This window comes from Silurus aristotelis (assembly GCF_946808225.1).
Source record: "Silurus aristotelis genome assembly, chromosome: 12".
Lineage (NCBI taxonomy): Eukaryota > Metazoa > Chordata > Actinopteri > Siluriformes > Siluridae > Silurus > Silurus aristotelis.
Window position 1 is genome coordinate 489,307 of NC_139585.1, and position 21,518 is coordinate 510,824.

Consider the following 21,518-nt stretch of genomic DNA (forward strand, 5'->3'; position numbering starts at 1 on the left):
CCCAGGATTAAAAAACAGAATTGATCAAATGATTAGTGTGTATGTAAAAGCATAATGATTGGTGTGTGTGTGTGTGTGTGTGTGTGTGTGTGTGTGTGTGTGTGTGTGTGTGTGTGTGTGTAAATGATTAGTTTGGCACTGATTTATTACAATAATCAAAAACTCACACAGAAAAAAAATCATTAATCAGTCGAGCCGCTGGGTTTAATTCCAGACATAATGGAAGCTGAAGACAGCGAGTCGGAGACTTGATTCTGATGAAATGCGCATATTTTACTTGGAGTGAGTCTTTGTGGGGTTTGAGAAGCTCATTGTAGCCTTATTCCATCACCAAGAGCCTTATTAATGCAGATCTGTGCTCCTTCTGCAGCTCATTATCCGACCTGAGAAACACTTCCTACTGCAGTAACCTCCGTCCAGGATAATCATCTCTCAGCTCCATCATCACACGTCTGACTGCTCCTTCAGCCCTGTGTGTGTGTGTGTGTGTGTGTGTGTGTGTGTGTGTGTGTGTGTGTGTGTGTGTGTGTGTGTGTGTGATTTCAGTTTAGGATGCCAGGATATACAGCGCCATCTAGCGTTCTCTCAACCTGCAGAGGAACATGTTGAATTTGTAAAAGGAAAAAGTGCTCGCCTTTTTCTTTTTTCTCTCATCTGCTAGCACAGATTACTACTACTACTGTCATTTTATGTTCATGTGACCTTTTAAGAAATCAAACCTTTCCACACTTCCAACACTATTCTATCAGATACAGCATCAACTTTTACTGCATTAGAAAGAAATATAGCTAAAATTAGAAATATGATGTCGTTACAGGATGCAGAAAAACTAGTAGATGTTTTTGTAACATCTAGATTAGACTACTGTAACGCTTTACTGTCTGGGTGTTGGAGGAAGTGCAGAAATAAGCTTCAGTTAGTTCAGAATGCAGCAGCAAGAGTCCTCACTAGATCTAGAACATATGATCACATCAGCCCTGTTTTAATCATCTACACTGCTCCCAATTACATCTCACACTGATTATAAAATACTACTACTGATGTATAAAGCACTTAACGCTCTCACGCCGCAGTATCTGAGTGAACTTCTGTACCAGGATGATCCTCCACGCCTACTTAGATCAAAAGGTGCAGGCTATTTGTTGGTACCTCAAATAATGAAGACTCCAGCAGGGGGCAGATGTTTCTCTTATAAGCACCACAGTTATGGAACAACCTTCCAATCAGTGTTCGGGACTCAGACACAGTCTCAGTGTTCAAGTCGAGGCTGAACACATATTTATTTAGTGGAGTCCGTAGGTGTTTGTGAGGTAAAGGAGCAGATCCATGAAGTTACTGAGCAACCCAGAATATAACTTCAACAAGAGTATAAATGGAGAACAGAAAAGATCTTCAGGCTTGTAGGACTCCAGTAGAGAGACTGCGTGTTACCTGTAGGTGGTCCTGGTGAGATGGTCAGATAAAAAATTTTTGTTTAATAATTGGTTTTTTGATGAAAATCAGTGGATCAGTAATGAAGTAAATATAATTTGTTATTGTACTTAAGTAGCTTTTTTTTCGTTTCTGTTTTTTACTGAAGTGTTTCCATTTTTATTGTAACTTCAATACATTTCAAACTTTTAACTACATTTTGCAAAATTCCTTTTTATTAACGAGGATAAAAACGTAACTGGTGAAACACGCAGCGAGTCACCAATCAGGATCGAGCGCACACTCTGTTTTACACGTGTTCTGATCGGCGCTCGGTGCATCTACTGATCACCAACATACAGTTCAGCATCAGTTCAACATCAAGCAGAACATTTAGAGAGGAATAAATGATGAAGAAACTCCAGACTCGAACTCACCACCACACACGTGACCACATTTAAGTTATTTTATGTTGGTGAAAAGAAGGTTTTGTGCTCATGATAATTGTAATAGAAACCACCGTCAGAACGTTTCCCAAACAGAAGCCATGGGTGGATAAAACCATCCGATCCAGCGATGCTCTGAGATGCCGCTCTGCTGCCTACAACACAGGGCTCACCACCGGGACATGGACGAGTACAAGGCTGCATCTTACAGTGTGCTTAGAGCGGTGAAGGAAGAAAAGCGGTGCTACGGGAGGAAACTACAGTCACAGTTCCAACATGGTGGCTCTAGAGGCCTGTGGCAGGGACTAAGAAACATCACAGACTATAAAACACCATAATTTCTGGCACTACCAGTTACGCTCAGTTCAAGGCTGCAGCTAACCACGCTAGCGGCGCTAGTGGCACAAACAGCGTGCACGCCGAGAGAGCCGGAGAGGTAAACACGTTCACCATCTCGGATCATGATGTGAGGAGGGCATTCAAGAGAGTGAATACCAGGAAGGCAGCAGGACCAGATGGAATCACAGGTCGGGTTCTGAAAGCCTGCACTGACCAGCTAGCACCGGTGTTCACTGAGATATTCAACCTCTCACTGGAACAATCTGTTGTCCCCTCATGTTTCAAACAGTCCACCATTGTTCCTTTCCTGAAGAAACCCCAGTCCGCCTGCCTCAACGACTACCGCCCTGTAACCTTGACCTCAGTAGTGATGAAGTGCTTTGAGAGACTGGCCAGAGACGTCATCACTGCATCACTACCAGACAAAATGGATCCTCTACAGTACACATACCACTAGAACTGCTCTACTGAGGACGCCGTTGCTCATCTCCTCCACACTACAATCAGCCACCTGGACCAAAGAAACGGGAATTATGCAAAGATGTTGTTCGTGGACAACAATTCCCTCCACACTCACCTCTAAGTTGGAGGTCCTGGGACTCAGCCTGCCGCTGTGCCAATGGATCTCTAACTTCCTGACAGACAGACTACAAGCCGTACGGGTGGGCAAACATGCTTCATCCACCCTCACCCTCAGCACTGGAGCTCCCCAGGGTTGTGTTCTGAGCCCCCTGCTGTACTCAATGTACACATACGACTGTGTGCCACTTCCAACTCCACAACCATAATCAAGTTTGCTGACGACACTGTTGTGGTGGGCCTGATCAACAACGATGAGATAGCCTACCAGAACAATCTTCTCCTGAACGTCAGCAAGACTAAGGAATTGATAGTGGGTTCATGCGAAGCAGGAGCGGTCATACCAACCGCTAAACATCAACAGGCCCCCAGTGGAGAGAGTGGACAGTTTCTGTTACCTTGGTGTTCACATCACACAGGACCTGACTTGGTCCTTTCACACCAACACCCTGGTGAATAAACCCGGCAGTGGACTATTTTATTTGTTGCGTTCAGTGAAACGCTTCCACTCATTGAAAGCGAACACAGAGAGAATGAGGAGGAGCTTCTTCCCGCAGGCCATTCGGAGTTTAAATCAGGAAACACCCAGGATCTAAAAACTGGAGCTCTCGCTCCATCATCAGTCATTTCTGCACAACTATTTTCTGCACTATTATGACACCTTACCTCTGGACTGTCACAGCACAATGTCACTTTATATCACACCACACTGCACATGGACACTTTAAGGACAATCACACTTTAATTTGTACTGTCAATATCTGCATACTGCTTCATATAAATGCATATATTTTCATATATTTCTATATTTTATAATTTTCATTTATTGACTTCATTTATTTTTGTCTATTTTATTTTGTACAAATATTTTATATCCTTAAATTCTATTCCTTTTGTCCTTGAATGCTGGACAGTGGTATAAAGCATTTCACTGCATGTCGTACTCTGTATGTATGTTTATGTGATGAATAAAATTTGTTTTTTTTATTTCAATTTGAAATCAATCAGTGTTTGAGTCATTAATATCATTCTATTAATGGATCAGTGTGCTAAGAGTCACATCCGAGTCTTTTACATAAACTGGGTTGATTAAGTGAAGAATCTTGTGATAAAAATGATTTAAACATAAGTATCCAAAATACTATGAAGTACAATTGAAGGCAAATATTTGTAGATTTTTTACTTAAGTGAAAGTTTAAAGAGACAATGTAACTTTTACTGGAGTCACATTTTACTGAGTGTCTCTACTTTAACTACATGTTTTGTGAACTTTATCTACCACACAACTACACACAACAAATATTATCACTGAAAAAGTGAGTTAAAGAATCGAATCCTTTTCCTGTAAATGACTCGGATCACTCGGTGCAGTACTGGGAGGTCGCCGTAGAGGGCGTATTTTTGTTGTACGCGTTTGAGGGTACTGAAATTGTCGCTCGTGCGCCGCCGTAGTGCAGTGATAAATAAGGCGGAAGCGGAAGTTCCGCCCTTTTCCCTCCTCGCTCGCAGCTCGTGTAAGTGTTAATGCCGAAACATCTGCACCAGAATCTGTACAAATCCGCATCAATCCTCAGTCGTGTGTGAGGAAATGGTGCTTTATAAAGAGTTATAAAGTGATTATGAGGTCCACTGAGTCGCTATGTGTGAGATGTATCGCGGTTTTAATGACTTTGTGTGTGTTTTTCAGAATCCGCCGGGAGAATGGTGAGTGACCGCCTTACTGCGCATGCGCACACTCAGTCAAAGTCTATAATGTGGAATTGTTTTTATTATAAATGTGGAAGTTTAATATTGTGTGTAAAAAGTCTTTATCTAGCGGAGTTTTATTGTTAGTCGGTTAATTAAATCTGTTAATTCACCGCGGTTGTTTAGTTTATTAGATATACATTAGTTATGTGTTTATTTTAGTTTATAATTTGTATTTTATGCAGATAATTGAGAATCTTGCTCATGCTAGCTGAATGCTAATCCCTGGAATGCTTTATTCTGATTGGCTCCATGATGAGTTTTCTGTAACAGCGCGAGCTCACGTGTTTAAACTGCACACGTGGGAGTATAGCGCTTTTTCTGCACACGTTTTACTGCAGTAACCAGCAGAGAGAAAACCTTAATTGGTTGTGTAGTTGAGTCCCTGTGATGAGCGGTGGTGTGGAGTTTTGGGGCTGAGGGTAGTTTTGGAACTGTCGAGCTGGGGGTAGTTGTGGAGCTGGGGGTAGTTGTGGAGCTGGGGGTAGTTGTGGAGCTGGGGGTAGTTGTGGAGCTGGGGGGAAGGTGTGGAGCTGTCGAGCTGCGGTGGTGTTTAGTTGTGGAGCTGCGGTGATGTGGCGCTGCGGGTAGTTGTGGAGCTGGGGGAAGGTGTGTAGTTGTGGAGCTGCGGGTAGTTGTCGAGCTGCGGTGGTGTTTAGTTGTGGAGCTGCGGTGATGTGGCGCTGCGGGTAGTTGTGGAGCTGGGGGTAGTTGTGGAGCTGGGGGTAGGTGTGTAGTTGTGGAGCTGCGGGTAGTTGTCGAGCTGCGGTGGTGTTTAGTTGTGGAGCTGCGGTGATGTGGCGCTGCGGGTAGTTGTGGAGCTGGGGGTAGTTGTGGAGCTGGGGGTAGGTGTGGAGCTGGGGGTAGGTGTGTAGTTGTGGAGCTGCGGGTAGTTGTCGAGCTGCGGTGGTGTTTAGTTGTGGAGCTGCGGTGATGTGGCGCTGCGGGTAGTTGTGGAGCTGGGGGAAGGTGTGTAGTTGTGGAGCTGCGGGTAGTTGTCGAGCTGCGGTGGTGTTTAGTTGTGGAGCTGCGGTGATGTGGCGCTGCGGGTAGTTGTGGAGCTGGGGGTAGTTGTGGAGCTGGGGGTAGGTGTGGAGCTGCGGGGAAGGTGTGGAGCTGCGGGTAGTTGTGGAGCTGTCGAGCTGCGGTGGTGTTTAGTTGTGGAGCTGCGGTGATGTGGCGCTGCGGGTAGTTGTGGAGCTGTCGAGCTGCGGTGGTGTGGAGCTGGGGGAAGGTGTGGACCTGCAGTGGTGTGTAGTTGTGGAGCTGCGGTGATGTGTAGCTGTGTGGTGAGATCCTCAGGGTAAATAATGAATCTTAGGATGATGTGTGTCTCCACACTGCACTGATGTGTGTTTGTTTCAGCCGCGCAAAATCGAAGAGATTAAAGATTTCCTGCTGACGGCCAGGAGAAAAGACGCAAAGTGTGAGTATTTTATTCAGTAGTGTCTGTTAGATCTGATGGCTGTGAGGAAACATCACTGTTCATCTGGTGCGTAACTGTTCCACCATGTGTAGGAGAAATATCGAATGTAAATGGGTTTAAACACAGTTTGAGTGATTTCCAGGTCTAGATGAATGAGAGTAACCAAAGGCTACAGCCACACTAATCAGATTAAATCAAATCTGGTGTTTTAGTCTAGGAACCTTTCCTAAATGTGTTTCATCTCTGTACTTTACAGAAGTGTGTAAGATGCTTCAGTCCACATTTCTGTTCATAAACACATGAAAAACACCAGAAATGACCTCAGACTGTAACAAGTTGTAGTTAAAAAAAATATTTTACATGTTAATTATGGTTTTAAAATCTTTATTCTGTAAATGTGAACCTAAATAAATCACAATCATTAAAAGGAAATTTATTTTAGTCATTTAAAACAAGTGAAACTGGTGTATTATGTAGATTCATCACACACACACACACACAGATATATCTCGTGTTTATTTCTTTTCATTGTGATTTTGACTCAACAATAACCTACCAATTCACATCTCGAAAAATGAGAAAACGTCATCAGACCAATTATTTTGAGTTAATTGTTCTGGAAAGTCTGTTTATTTACTGTATCTGTTCTCAATACTTGGTCGAGGCTCCTTTTGCTTTAATTACTGCCTCAATCGGGGCATGGCATGGAGGTGATCAGACTGGGGCACTGCTGAGGTGATCAGACTGGGGCACTGCTGAGGTGATCAGACTGGGGCACTGCTGAGGTGATCAGACTGGGGCACTGCTGAGGTGATCAGACTGGGGCACTGCTGAGGTGATCAGACTGGGGCACTGCTGAGGTGATGTGGAAGCCCAGGATTCTTTGAAGGTGGCCTTCAGCTCATCTGCATTTTTTGGTTTCTTGTTTCTCATGTTCCTCTTGACAATACACCAGAGATTCTCCATGGGGTTCAGGTCTAAGTTTGCTCAAGTGAAACGCAAACACCATGATCATTTAACCAGCTTCTGGTGCTTTTGGCAGTGTGGGCACATCCTGCTGGAAAATAAAATCAGCATCTCCTGGTCAGCAGAGGGAAGCATAAAGTGCTGTAAAACTTCCTGGTAGATGGATGTGCTGACCTTGGACTTGATAAAAACAGAGGTGTAACACCAGCAGATGACACGACTCCCCAAACCACCAGACGTCCAGACTCTGGGACCCTGATTTCCACATAAAATGCAAAAAAAATTTAATTTCATCTGAAAAGACGACTTTGTCCCACTGAGCAACAGTCCAGTCCTTTGTCCTTTTTGTCCTTTGTCCAGGTAAGTCACCTCTGACGTCTCTGGTTCAGCAGAGGCTTGACACGAGGAATGAGTCAGCTGTAGCCCATGGAGACGTGTGTGGAGGCTCTTGAAGCACTGACTCCAGCTGCAGTTCACTCTTTGTAAATCTCCACAAATTCTTGAATCTGCTTCAATTCTCCTTTTTCTACCACATTTTTCCATCCATTCAACTTTTCATGAATGTTCTTGGATCCAGCAGTCTGTAAACAGCAGCTTCAGCGATCAAGTCAAGTTGTATTTATGTAGCGCCTTTCAGCAACCAAAAGGAGCACATGGCACTTTCCAGTGAAAAATAACAAAATTAACAAAGACAGTAGACAATAAAATATAAGAAATATATATAAAAAAATATAAGAAATATAACTACACAGTAGACAGTAAAATAAGAAATATTAAAAATATAAAAAGCCAGTGGAGCGTGCGGAGGACCGGCGTGATGTGTGAGCGTTTTGTGGTGTTGGTGAGAAGACGTGCTGCCGCGTTTTGCACCATTTGGAGGCGAGTGAAGAGAATGATTAAGTCCAGAGAGCGTTGCAGTAGTCAATCCTTGAGCTGATGAAGGCATGTATAGCTTTTTCAAGGTCAGCTTGGGACAAAAAAAAACTCTTAGCTGGTAAAAGCTCGCCTTCACTACTGCACCAATCTGTTTCTCGAATAACATACTTTGGTCAAAAATAACACCCAGGTTACGCACGGTAGGTGCAAACTGACCTTGTGTGTCTTATCCTCCATGTGCAGGGGGTCAATGATTATCTTCTAGAGAACTGTCGAGTCAGCAGTTTCCCCGATGTTTGTGGCGCCTGAACCAGACTGAGACGCCATTTAAAGACTCAGGAAACCTGAGCAGGTGTTTGGAGTTGATGAGCTGATTAGAGTGAGACACCATGAGTCTCCAATATTCAACTTTCTCACAATTTTCTCAAATACTAAATTTTGGCTTTATTACCTATGAGCCAAAATCATCACAATGAAAAGAAATAATCACTTAAAATATATCACTGTGAATTACTCAGCTGTGCAATAGTGTCATTCAGCACTCAGCTGACCAGTGAAGGTTTAGTGATGGAGTCTATTTCATTTAACATAATCCTGTCTGTGTGTGTGTGTGAGGTCTTCACTTCCATTGTGTGTGACTGTTTAAATGTATTTGTGTAGCTGTTAAGATCAAGAAGAACAAGGACAATGTGAAGTTTAAGGTGCGCTGCAGCAGATACCTGTACACACTCGTCATCACAGACAAGGAGAAGGCAGAGAAGCTCAAACAGTCTTTACCCCCTGGTACGCTCTCTCACACACACACACACACACACACACCCCATGTACTCAGTCTCACACTGTTGCCCACATGCTCTGCCTCCTTTAACCATCCCACTCCAGATGTTCACATCAGTGTGTGATGTAGTGATGCTCATGTTTAATCAGCACAGAGTTCTTCAGTGTGATAGTGTGGTGGTCTTCTATTCTATAGCATACTGTGTGTAACATTTATTTGGGATTCTCCAAACTTCTGAACTAAACAAACACTATTTATAATCTCTTTAATGTTCATGGTTCTTAGAATATAAGTTTTAGGCCTTCAAGTCTTAAATTTCAGTTTTAACTGGTCTTAATTTTCTTATGTCCATGGGGGAGTGGGAGCTCGGTGGTTAAGTCTCTGGCTTACTGATCGGGAGGGTGGGGGTTTCAAACCCTGTTATCGCCAAGCTGCTGCTTTCGGGCCCCTTGAACAAAGCCCTTAGTGGTCTGTGCCCCGGGGTGCTGTATCATGGCCGACCCTGCGATCTGACCCCAGCATTCCAGCAAGTCAGATATGCGAAGGAAGGATTTCACTGCATACAAAAAGTCTATCTAAATCTAAAAATCTGCTTTTACACGTTTATTTTTTTAATGAAAAGTTTAGTGATGAGTTTCATTAGCGGACCCCCTAAAGTCCAAATTTAATTAGCTGTATTACGACTACAAATGAGACCAACAGCTTTGTTATTGGTACGAATCTGTGACTGTACCACGGACTTATAACGGGTTTTATGTTTCAGCGAGGGTCTTAAAAATAATAAAAATTTGACTGACACCTACAAGAAACAGTGATAATGACAGGAGGTGATTATAATCTTGAGTAATCAGATCACATGGGAAACATCGGCTTTGTTTCTTTTTATGCTATTTGATGTGCGAGTGTGAGAGAGATCAGATGTGTATCAGGACTGTTCCTGAATCAGTGCGTGTTAAGTGGATGTGAAGGATCGAGTCATTTCCAGTGCAAGTTGTCCAAACACTCCGGGCCTGAGCGGTGCTCGCGGTGCATTTACACACTTGCTAGAACAAAAGACGAACCAAGTGCTGGATTTCTGCTTTCTATAGAAGATTCAGTTCCACCGGTTCACCAACATTAACACACTGCACTGGAATAAAGGAACATCACCTCACACACTTTAACCATATAAAGCTTTAGTCCTCACCAACAACACAGTGTGGGACAAATACACAACACACAACAGTACAGTGACCATGTGTTTCTCTAACCAGCTTTCGTTCTGTACATGATTCTGTAGTGCATCACCATGACACACTCTCTCTTTCTCTCTCTCTCTCTCTCTCTCTCTCTCTCTCTCTCTCTCTCTCTCTCTCAGGTCTGGCTGTCAAGGAGCTGAAGTAGATGCTTCACTTGTGCACAAATGTTGTAATAAAAATTTGTAAAATTTACATGTTTAGTGTTGTGTTTTTTTTGTAATATACAAATGGTGACCTCTTTAAAATCAACTTAGCTTTTCCCATCCTGTGAATTAAAATGCAGTAACATCAAAATTGAAGACTGAAGACCCAGGAGACCATGGAACACCATACAAGATCTTTCCCACAGACCTCCCGATCACTCTGGTCTTCGAGTTATTCAGGCTTTATGCTGAAGATATTTGACCGTTATCTGCATTTATGTATGTTGATTGTGTTGAATCGGTGTTCTTGCTGAATCCCACAATTGTGAGCATTTTCTATTTCCATCCAGGTTCCACCCTGAGAACAGAAAATGTCTGAGCTCTGTGAGCAAACCCTGCATTCCCGTATCTCCATTAGGATGAAGTTCTAAAGAAATGCAGAGTTTCGGTCTAATTCTTCTGGTAACTTACTTGTAGATCCCCTGATTCACTTCCTACAGTGTTCTAAGTGAACATTTCTGGCCCACAGCAACCCAAGTGTTTTCACTGGAATCCAGTTTTCTGGCTTTGTTCATAACTTTGTGTTTCAGCTATACATACTAGAAAATTCCATAGGAAAGCCAGAAACTAAGCTTTTTATCCACTGCTCTATTTTATGGGCTTGTGGCGCCACCTGCTTGTCAACAGTAAAAACTGCAAATGTAATCTGTTCCCATCAGGGTGCATGTATATGTAATGTCATGGTGTTTCAATAAAATATTTTCCCTATAATTAGTCAATGGAGAAAAATCAGCCAATAACAAGAAATGAGGATTGAAATAATTAAAGCTGATGCAAAAAAAAAACAATAATGCATCAGTCAGTTTTGTTACTAATCCATGACACAGTGAAAAGACTTAAATGGTTGAAAAAAGAATAGTCCACAATAACTTTTTATATTAAAATTGTCATTTTGTGTGTTTTTCCCCATATCTGTCTCTCAAATTAAATTGGCAAAAAAATACTGCATTAAAAAAAGTATTTGGTCGTTTTTTTTATCAGGTTTAAATGAAAAAAGTAGAAAATATGTTTACAGCACTTAATCTTGGTAAACTTGGTAAAAAAAAAGCTCAACCAACAGTTGTGGCACTATTTCTGAACACTGAATAAGTGTTAACGTTCATAAAAATAAAACTTGTGCACTTGATTTTAAGTGCTGTGTTATTGTGTAGTTCTGATGTGAGGAGGAGAATCTGAGTGTACAGGGTGGAACTGATTACATTTATAGCAAATACCAGAGGTAGAAATAATATTTAAATAAAAGTAATTCAATACAATTTTACTCAAGTCACCAAATTGTGTGTCAGGTTCTGTTCCTACTTGCAAGAGAACAATATCTGAAGAGTTTCAGTCAGGTTCTAGGCCCCATCATAGCTCTCGTTACAATCACTAATGACCTGTTTTTAGCTTCAGACCAAGGTTCATCTCTCTTAGTTTTACTAGAAGCTTCACTGTTGGGACTGTATTGGACAGGTGATGAGCAGTGCCTGGTTTTCTTCACACATACCGCTTGAAATTAAGGCCAAAAAGTTCTATTTTGGTCTCATCAGACCAGAGAATCTTATTTCTCACCATCTTGGAGTCCTTCAGGTGTTTTTTTTAGCAAACTCCATGCGGGCTTTCATGTGTCTTACACTGAGGAGAGGCTTCCGTCGGGCCACTCTGCCATAAAGCCCCGACTGGTGGAGGGCTGCAGTGATGGTTGACTTTCTACAACTTTCTCCCATCTCCTGACTGCATCTCTGGAGCTCAGCCACAGTGATCTTTGGGTTCTTCTTTACCTCTCTCAGCAAGGCTCTTCTCCCCCGATAGCTCAGTTTGGCCGGACGGCCAGCTCTAGGAAGGGTTCTGGTCGTCCCAAACGTCTTCCATTTCAGGATTATGGAGGCCACTGTGCTCTTAGGAACCTTAAGCCAGATCTGTGCCTTGCCACAATTCTGTCTCTGAGCTCTTCAGGCAGTTCCTTTGACCTCATGATTCTCATTTGCTCTGACATGCATTGTGATCTGGAAGGTCTGATATAGACAGATGTGTGGCTTTCCTAATCAAGTCCAATCAGTATAATCAAACACAGCTGGACTCAAATGAAGGTGTAGAACCATCTCAAGGATGATCAGAAGAAATGGAGAGCACCTGAGTTAAATATATGAGTGTCACAGCAAAGGGTCTGAATACTTAGGACCATGTAATATTTCAGTTTTTCTTTTTTAATAAATCTGCAAAAAGGTCAACAATTCTGTGTTTTTCTGTCAGTATGGGGAGCTGTGTGTACATTCATGAGGAAGAAGAATGAACCTAAATGATTTTAGCAAATGGCTGCAATATAACAAAGAGTGAAAAATTTAAGGGGGTCTGAATACTTTCCGTACCCACTGTATCTCATCAAAACCAGGCGATACACTCAATTAGCTCGGAAAAGACTGGATGACTCATAACTTTCTATTATTAAATTTGATAAGACAGAGATATTGCTCATCGGCCCAAAAAGCCAGAGTTCTCACAAGGTCGAAAAAATATCACCATATAACCCCAATCTTCTCGTCCCTACACTGGCTTCCTGCTATGTTTCAAATCCACTACAAACTATTGCTACTTACCTACAAAGCCCTAAATGGTTTATCTCCATGTATCTTTCCAGTCTTCTAACACGCTACAATCTGTCACATTCCTTCAGATCTCAAAACTCTGGACTTCTAGTAGTTTCTAGAATAGCAAAGTCCACTAAAGGTGGTAGAACATTTTCACATTTAGCTCCTAAACTTTGGAATAGTCTTCCTGACAGTGTTCGGGGCTCATGGTGAGGAGGTCACCAACCCTGAAGCTCGCTAGCGTGTCTCAGCCCGGGAAAGGGTTTGTTCTCCACTTCGAGACCAGTGAATACGAGCAGTACCACTGGATTACAGCCTCTGGGGGGCACTGCACATTATGAGTCTGCATTTCTGGTGAGTAGGTTGTGTTTTATTTACACTTTTAATGTTTTGTCATGTTATTAGACAAATGTTAACCGCTTCAGATGTTGTAGGTGCACAGTTGTGGTTGTAGTGTGGAGGTTTGGAGTGTAACTGGGTTTGTTGTTTTAGTAAAATGGTTTTTACCTCCAGATGTGAAACGTCTCTCTGTAATGCACGTGTTGTTTTATTGTGTGTTTGTATTGTATTGATGGTTTCTATAATTGTGATGTGATTGTGGTGTATTAAGAGGTGGATTAAGTCGAGTACGTCCTCACTGAAGACCCAGGTACCAAATATACTGTATATGTAGATTTATTCATCACTAGAGACTCAAAGCACTTTAGTATGTTGCTCTGGATACGGACTGATAAATGCTGTAAATGTAAATGTATAATGTGTAGCATATTGTATAAAGTCATGACACAGTATACACTGTAAAAAGAGAACCATTGTCAATAATGCTATTACTCTGTGGATGACCAGCAAGTCATCTTTCAGCATTTAGTTGACTGAAGAATCATGAAACCATTATTCAAGTTGTAATAAACATTATTATTGCATTATAGTGTTTATTATGTAGCATATCTTAGACAGCAAAGTATCTCATTTGAATGCAGAAAAAAGAGAAAAAACGTCATTCAACAAATAATAAGTGAAATCAAAGGCCAAAAAAGAATTAGAAAAAAATGAAAGTGAAAATTGCAAAAACAAGGATTAAATCATTCAAAGTTAACATCAATACACAACATCTTAAATGCTGTTAAACCAAAAAAAAATAATGTTTTGACATGGTTTTGTTGTAGGCCTCCTCATAAGACAAACAGGAGTAAATCTATGTAGCACTCTCTAATCACATACAGATGTTTAGACCCTAACCCTAACACTTCTTACCATTTTGAAAGATGTATCCCTAAACTTCTAACAGCATCTGATTGGCTGTAAGTTTTCCACTCTTCAGGAATTCTCCCTCTACCAGAAAACTGCTTGTTATGGTGCTTTTCAATATTCTTTTTAAATTCACAAACAAACCATTTCCAGTAAGCCAGCTCAGAGAAATCAGTGGAGATTCCCCATTCAGCATACGCTCCACCTGCTTCCCTGTATCGTTTACAAGGCACAGTAATCTCATGTTCACTAGATGGACAAAAGGACTGTTCACTGGCTACTACAGTTGTGCAAAAATCTATGTGGAATTCAGATCTTTCCTTGTAATACACTCCTCTCATTCCAGTTGAGCGATGGAAATCAGCGTTGTGATCTCCAGGATGGTGTTTTTGGCTGTTGGTACAGACGGCTCCACAGAAAGGACACTGCTCCCAGCAGCAAATGCAGAAGTGTTTGATTAGAATATCATCAGGTCTTTCTCTGAACATTTCCATGGCCAAGTCTGAAACCCTGATGAGGTCTCTCTTTAGTTCTTCAACCACAGCTGAGAGTTCCTTACTTATAGCATCCATAAGAACATCATAATCAATGCTTGCCATACCCTCTTCATCACACAGGTGAACTCTAGTATCTCCCAACTCATCTGTAAGGCTGTTGGAAAAAACTTCCATCCACTGATTTGCATCTCCATTGACACGTTTGACTTCATCTCTTGCCACTGTTGCAGCACTTAAGATGCTTCTCTGTGTGTGGTCAATGCACTCTTTGATTGCAGAATCTGCTTGAGGATTTTCAGCTGCCATGAACTCTTTAACCCTGGTCCTGATGAAATTCTCAAAGTGAACTCTAGGTTGGAACATGTATGTTAAATAGTTATTAAACCTCTCATCCTTCTCTCCCTTCTGCTCTGCTAAAGACTTCAGAATGTGCTTTTCCAGATCAGCTCTGTTCCCATTAAATGGTGGTTTTCCTCTCATCTGTCCACACACAAATGGAGCCATCATGTTGTAGACACTCTGCAGAATCGTTTCTTTCAGTTTACTGCAAACCTGGTCTCCAAGTATAGCTGCTGAAGATGCTCCTTCCCAGTATTTCAGAAAGATGTTAAAATATTCAGTCTTTTTCCATTTAAAATAAATCACTGGATCATTTGCTTCTTTGAATTTTCTGTGAAGGTCTGAGATGCGGTTTGCAGACTGCTCACATACATAAAGTGAGAGATCTACATAGAAGTCTTGGTTAAACACAGAAGCATCATCAGATAACTTTCGTTCTTTCTTGAATTGAGTTTCAAACTCTTGCACCTGCTCCTTCACATCATGTGCGATGTTGTACAGGTAGCCTGAGTTATAGCCCTGTGTTATGAATGGAAATGACTCCACTGTCTGTTTGATTTGTTCAGTGACATTATTGATTAGAGAATGTATTGATTTATTATTCTCTGCTTTAAGAAAACTTCCTGACCAAAGTTTTATGGATTTTTTATTGACGAGGTTTTTCTTTGTGATATAGCTGTTATAATCATTAACAGTTCCAATCTGTTTATACTCATTGGAGCGTTTTCGATTTATAACTAAGTCAGGTTTGTAGACCTCACCCAGAACATGAGTTACGTCCTTTGAAATCTCAACGTCCTTAAATTTAGGAGCTTGGTCAGTTAGTTCAAAGATCCATTTCCCCCACATTAAATCAAATTCGTTTGCATGCATTTTATTATTAATGTTGCCTTTTAGTTTTAATGCAAGCTCTTTGCTCTTTTCAAAGAGCACCTTCTCATATTTTCTCAGTTGCAGGTCTAACTTGTGTCTAATTATTTTCTGCTGAATGCTCTCATCCACTTTTCTCCTTGCATCTTCAATAAGATCATCATAGAGGTGATCGATTTGTGTCTCAAATTTGCATTTCCACTGAATCAGTGTTTCTTTTTCACTGTTTTTTTCAAAAAATTTATTACATTCCTTTTGGACCATCTGTAGGGTGTCTGCTATTTCTTCTTCCAGATTTTGCCTCCGAATTGTTTTTACTGTTCCACTGGCTACTCTGTTAAGTATTTTATTTTCTACAGTCATCATGGCATTCCTCAGACTCCAGGTCCATTTCCCATACTCACGCTCCAGTTTCCTGTACACTGAAATCTCTTGAGCATTCTTAAAACTGAACACAAAATTTTCATTCAGTAGAGCATTCCACAGGTCTTTCACACGCTTTTGGAACTGGGATAATTTGAGGACATCTGTAGTTGCTGCACGAGAAATAATATCTCTCTTTAGCTCCTGAATGTTCTCGCTGTAGTGTGGGTTTGGTGGAGCCATGGGTGGAGAACCCTCCCAGAGCTGTGCAAAGTACCTCACATCATTTTCTACATCAAATGCGATGACATCAGTAAATCTTTCTGCACAGTTGTATTCATCTGATGCTAGTTTAGTCATTTTATCCAGTGTTTCCTGTAGATGCCTCCTTCCATCCCTGATTTTCTCTCTAGCTGTAATATCAGAAACATTCTGATGTACAAACATGCAGCTGGGGTTCAATCTAACCTGCTTCATCCTGAGGAATGCATGAACAACTATCTGGAGAATATCCTGCATCTCAGTAAGGTTTTCCCCATTGATGTTAATCAAAGTCATGTTTGCTAATCCTACTACAAATGTAGAAAGTTCATTGTCCTGGTGGATGGCGTTTCCAGACAGCTCTGAAGATCGGAGACCTTCAGTATCAACAACCAAAATGTAGTCAAACTTCAGGTCTTTCTTTTTGTCCTCAGAAACTTTAACCAGTTGTATAAAGGCTCCTCTGGTACACCTGCCTGCACTGACTGCAAACTCCAGCCCAAACATGGCATTCAGCATGGTGGATTTCCCAGAGCTCTGAATCCCTAAAACTGACAACACGAAAACCTTCTTGTCTCCCAGTTTCCTGATGACTTCATCTAGAAGAGCTGAAACCCAGGTTAGAGGAACATAAGCTGTATCACCATCCATCAGTTCCACTGGGTGCCCAGATATCAGGAGTTCAGCAGCAAGTTCAGGCAGGTAAGAGAAGTTTCCTATTCCTTTTCCTGTCATGTTCTTTTCTTCAGATACTGAAGCTTCATAAATCTGTCCCATCTCTCTCAGCAGGTGCTCCAAACCAAGGTGGGCAGCATTTTGTTTGTTTGATATTTTTTCTATGTTAGTTTTTTTGCCTTTCTTTTTGTCTTGGAATTTTTCCAGATTAGATTTTTTATGTTCTGTTTCTTCAGATTTGTAATTTTTTCCATTCAATGCCAACACTTCATTCAATTTTTTGTCATATTCTTGATGGATGTCAAAATGTTTTGCTGACATAAACTCATCCAGGTAAATTCCAGTCCATTGGAGAAAATATATTCTATCATGTACTGACAATAAGTTCAAACTAGCAACAAAGAAACTAATGAGTCCACTAAACCGTAGTTCCTGTTGTTTCCACCGGAGTTCTTTCATTTTATGTGCCTTGCCTTGAACAAGCTCGTTGTCTACCGTGTTACCAAGTCACTGTAACTCTTTGCTCTTCTGGCACCAGTCATGCCACAGCTTTCCCTGACAGGGCAGATATTTCTCTTTTACTATCAGTGGATCTTTTCCATCTAGAAGACACATCATCTTTTGTGCAGCTTCTTTTCCTCGCTTACAAGATTCATTACTCTCATCCACACTGACCTTTGAGTTTCTAGTCATGTTTTCAAGGATGAAGCTTGTGTGTTTTTGTAAGAGACAGTTCTTGATCACATCTCTGAGTAATACAGAAACATCAGACTGATTTCTACCCTTCAGTGTCACTCTGTATTTTCCTTTATCAATCTCACACACAGCATCTTCATTATCATCCTCTTCATCAGTAAGAACTACAATGAGAGGAGTTTGGGACTTGCAGCACTCCTTTACAATTCCCATATTATGATCCTCCTCCTCAAGTTTGGGCAAAAGTATCACATTTACAGAGGCCATGGTAGTAAGTATTTCTCTTTGAGTTACAGCAATGCTGGAATCACCATGAAGATTACAGAAGGCAACACATTCAGAGAAATGATCAGAGCTTTTCCCAGATGGACAGTACCAGGCGGTCTCCACCACTCCATCCATCAGTAGTCGAGTTCTGCTGCTGCCTGGACAGTGTTTGTGGAAGAATGTGTTGTGCTTCTCATTAATCAGGTGGTTGACGAGCTGAGACTTGGATGAGGAAACAGAGCCAAGCCTGAAGAAAGCCACTATTGGAGTTTCTGCTTTGTAAACAGGCAGAGTCTTGCTGATGATTTCTCCTGAAGCATCAGACGACTTCCAGTTCTTGTTGATTTGGCGGATTGTCCAGAGAGGACATTCAATTTTCCCACTAAAGGGATTGGGAACCAGTAAAGGAATCGCATACTGACACTGTGCCAATTTATTCACCATGATTTGTCGCAGAAAATCATCTGCACAGAGGAACAACGCCATCTGAACATCCATTGGGTGGATCTGGATTTGGGTTTGTGAACATTCTTTATTCTCAGTTTTTTTAAACAGAGCAGCAAAGTCCTTTATTTGGTCTGTGTCTTGAGACTTTTTGTCTGTGGGTTTGGTTTTGACAGAGACGTGTCTCGCTGTGTAATCGCCTGAAAAAAGTCGTTTCATGAAAACATGAACCAGTTCATTCTCTTTACTGGGCTCTTTGCTCTGTAAAGTGGATTTGGAAATTTCAAGAAAGTCTGCTTTGGTGAGTTTGTCTTCATATTTGTTCTCAAGTCCAAGTCTACACAACAGCTCTTTAATAACTTTAAGGTTTAATTCTTCACCCTAAAATGATTCAAACAAATGTAAGATATTGCCATTTAAAACACTAAAATAAAGAGAGAATTGTTCAGAATTCAGGTATTCAGTCCAAAGTTAAAACCTTTCTTTAAAGCAGACTAGCAGTTTCATTGCTTGCATTTCACCATGTTTGAGAATTAGATAACAGTGGAGAGTAAATGAGTTTACTGGTAGTTTGGCCTCTTTTATTGTGGATGAGAGATGACAGATGTATTTGAGGAATATATCTGCATTCCAGTCAGGAGTAAGGTCAGTGAATTTAAGTGCTACTGAAAAGGGACTGGTACACTAAAGTAAATAATAACAGATAATTAAAAAGCAGTACTAAACCTAGAACATTCTACAGTGGTCCTCCGCTTATCGACTTTAATCCGTTCCTTAAAACCGGTCGAAATGCGAAAATGTCGAAGAGCGAATGTAATTATCCCATAAGAAATAACGGAAAACCAATTAATCCGTTCCCGACCTCCACCAATACCCATTTATTAACATTTTTTGCCCTGTTTTTAGTACATAAATAATACTGTATATAATTGTTATGCAGCGTAATGAGCGGAGGCAAAGCCAGAGCACAGTTCGCTTTGGTTTAACGAAAACACAGAGTTTAACACAAACACACACACACACACAGGGCAGTCCATAAAATCCCGACATACGAGAGAGAGATATCCATGGTACGCCCTGGAGGGACGAGGTCCATGGGCGAACGCACGGGAGGAAAAAATTTAATCCGGGGTGCCGTGGAGAGCGCGTGGAGTCCGGAAAGGAAGAAACGCATAGGAATACGTGTGACAGGGAAACACAGGGAAACACAGACAAACATGCCCAAGTATTAAACATTACGTTTTGAACAATATTTACTTCTGCCAAACCCAGAATTCTGTTTATTCATAAATATCTTAATTTATTAGTAAGAATTCGATTAGTCAATTCCTAACAAATTATATCTAAATTCCTCATCAGCCCAAGTGATTATGCAGCTTTAAATCAATCATTATTTGAGAAGGTACATTAAAAACAGAGCTAACACTTACCTGAAAGTTTGCTGAATTTCTTTCATCGAACTCTGACCCACACTGTGGAGTCTGTATCAGTGGAATCTTGTCTACTTGTTGTGCAAATATCTGGAAAATAAATAGTTTATTTAATATTTATTGGCACTTAACGAGAGCAAATTTCCTGAGAACTAAATAATTTAGTGATCACTGTTGTTTGATAGACAAACTTTCTGGTAACATCCTTCTCTGTGCAGCAGGTAATGTCATTTACAGCAGGGTATAGTCACTCAGCTGCGCTCTTCAGATGGTGCTCTGAAATCTTCATAGGCTTTATAGGTGATTGTAGTACTTCAGAAGATTGAAGAATGTCTTAATGCAAATATTTTATATCTTGTATTTACCTTATAAAATAATACATTCTACTGATTCATTAGTCAATAGAGACACCTGATAATTTATGCAGTTATATACTGTAATAAGCCAATCATGTGGCAGCAGCAGCACAACAAATCAACTATGCAGAACATTTAGCAATGTTTGCAACAAACACCAAATAGGGGAAATGTGTGATCTTTGTGACATTAATCATGGCATAGCTGTTGGTGCCAAATGGCTGGTTTCATTATTTGAAAAAATTGTTCCAAGCTCCAATTAGGACAAAATGCAGCTGCAAGAGTTTTTACCTGAACCAGAAAATATGACCACACACACAGATCAGCCATAACATTATGAGCACCTGCCTAATATTGTATTGGTCCCCTTTTGCTGCTAAAACAGTCGTGACCAGTCGAGTATTAACAGTACAAACTTCTTCAGCAGTTTGAGCTACAGGAGCTCGTCTGTTGGATCGGACCACGTGGACCAGGCTTCTCTCCTCACGTGCATCAATGATCCTCGTCCCCCATGACCCTGTCACCGGTTCACCACTGTTCCTTCCTTGAAGCACTTTTGATAGATACTGACCACTCCAGACCAGAAACATCCCACAAGAGCTGCAGTGTTGGAGATGCTCTGACCCAGTCGTCTAGACGTCACAATTTGTCAAACTCGCTCAAATCTTAACATTCGCCAATTTTTCCTGCTTCTAACATCAACTTTGAGGACAAAATGTTCACCTGCTGCCTGATAAATAAATCCACCCACTAACAGGTGCCATGATGAAGATCATCAGTGTTCTTCACTTCACCACTCAGAATGTTATGATGTCAGAATGTTCTGCCTGATTGGTGTATTTACGAGATTGGTTCACAATGAAATCTTGCACAGATTATACTACCACTGATATTCTGCTACCAGGCAGTGCAACTCTCTTTAAACATAGTATATGCTGAGTCATAGTTTTAATTAAATTAAGTTTAAATTAAACTTTAATTTAAATAAGTCTTATTAAACATTCATGAGTAACATTACAGTAAACGTATTAAAGCTGTAATACATCAAATATATACACAAATCTTTCATAAAGTAAAGAAAGTGTAGTAAGTATTAATCACTGTTACTATGAAATAATTAGTATTATAATTAATAAAAAAAGTACAACCTGGTCAAGGAAATCGTTTGCCATCTCCTGCACCCTCGTTCATACCAGTCAGTAAAAGTTCTTTACTGCTTTCTGTTGTTGAAACTGCACTGGTGTTCAGTAAAAACACGTGATGACGTTATGATGAAGTATGTTTTCCTGTTCTATAGTCTTGTTGTTTCCTAACCAGTCAGACTGGACTGGTAACATTTACGATTTACTGCAGCCAACTATATTTTCTATTTAAGCAAACACCTAAATCAGTAATATTGAATTTGTATATAATACAATGTCAGTGGTGGGTGGTCAGGAGCAGTAAATCTTCTCTGCTGGTCTAAACACTATCAGAAGCTCTGACCTACATTTACAAC

The 21,518-nt window shown here is 40.9% G+C and overlaps 2 protein-coding genes across 3 annotated transcripts in view; one reads left to right on the plus strand and one right to left on the minus strand.

Moving 5' to 3' along the window:
* Positions 1 to 9,996, plus strand: part of rpl38 (ribosomal protein L38) — a 76,860-nt gene extending 66,864 nt beyond the window's left edge. Inside the window, exons 1-5 of one of the 2 annotated variants that reach the window (XM_083557606.1) lie at positions 4,198 to 4,288; positions 4,462 to 4,478; positions 5,886 to 5,946; positions 8,449 to 8,571; positions 9,924 to 9,996. In XM_083557606.1, the coding sequence (XP_083413732.1) occupies positions 4,476 to 4,478; positions 5,886 to 5,946; positions 8,449 to 8,571; positions 9,924 to 9,949 (213 nt within the window). In that variant the 5' untranslated portion in view covers positions 4,198 to 4,288; positions 4,462 to 4,475 and the 3' untranslated portion in view covers positions 9,950 to 9,996. Of the gene's footprint in view, positions 1 to 4,197; positions 4,289 to 4,461; positions 4,479 to 5,885; positions 5,947 to 8,448; positions 8,572 to 9,923 lie in introns of those variants that run through there. The other variant, XM_083557607.1, reaches the window with a different exon arrangement.
* A 3,496-nt stretch (positions 9,997 to 13,492) lies between these two features.
* Positions 13,493 to 21,267, minus strand: LOC310734941 (interferon-induced very large GTPase 1-like). The gene is given in 4 exon segments (XM_083557420.1): positions 13,493 to 17,334; positions 17,338 to 18,615; positions 19,665 to 19,754; positions 21,169 to 21,267. Coding segments are annotated over 4 exon segments (4,902 nt in total). The 5' UTR covers positions 21,193 to 21,267; the 3' UTR covers positions 13,493 to 13,824.
* Positions 21,268 to 21,518: the final 251 nt, after the last annotated feature.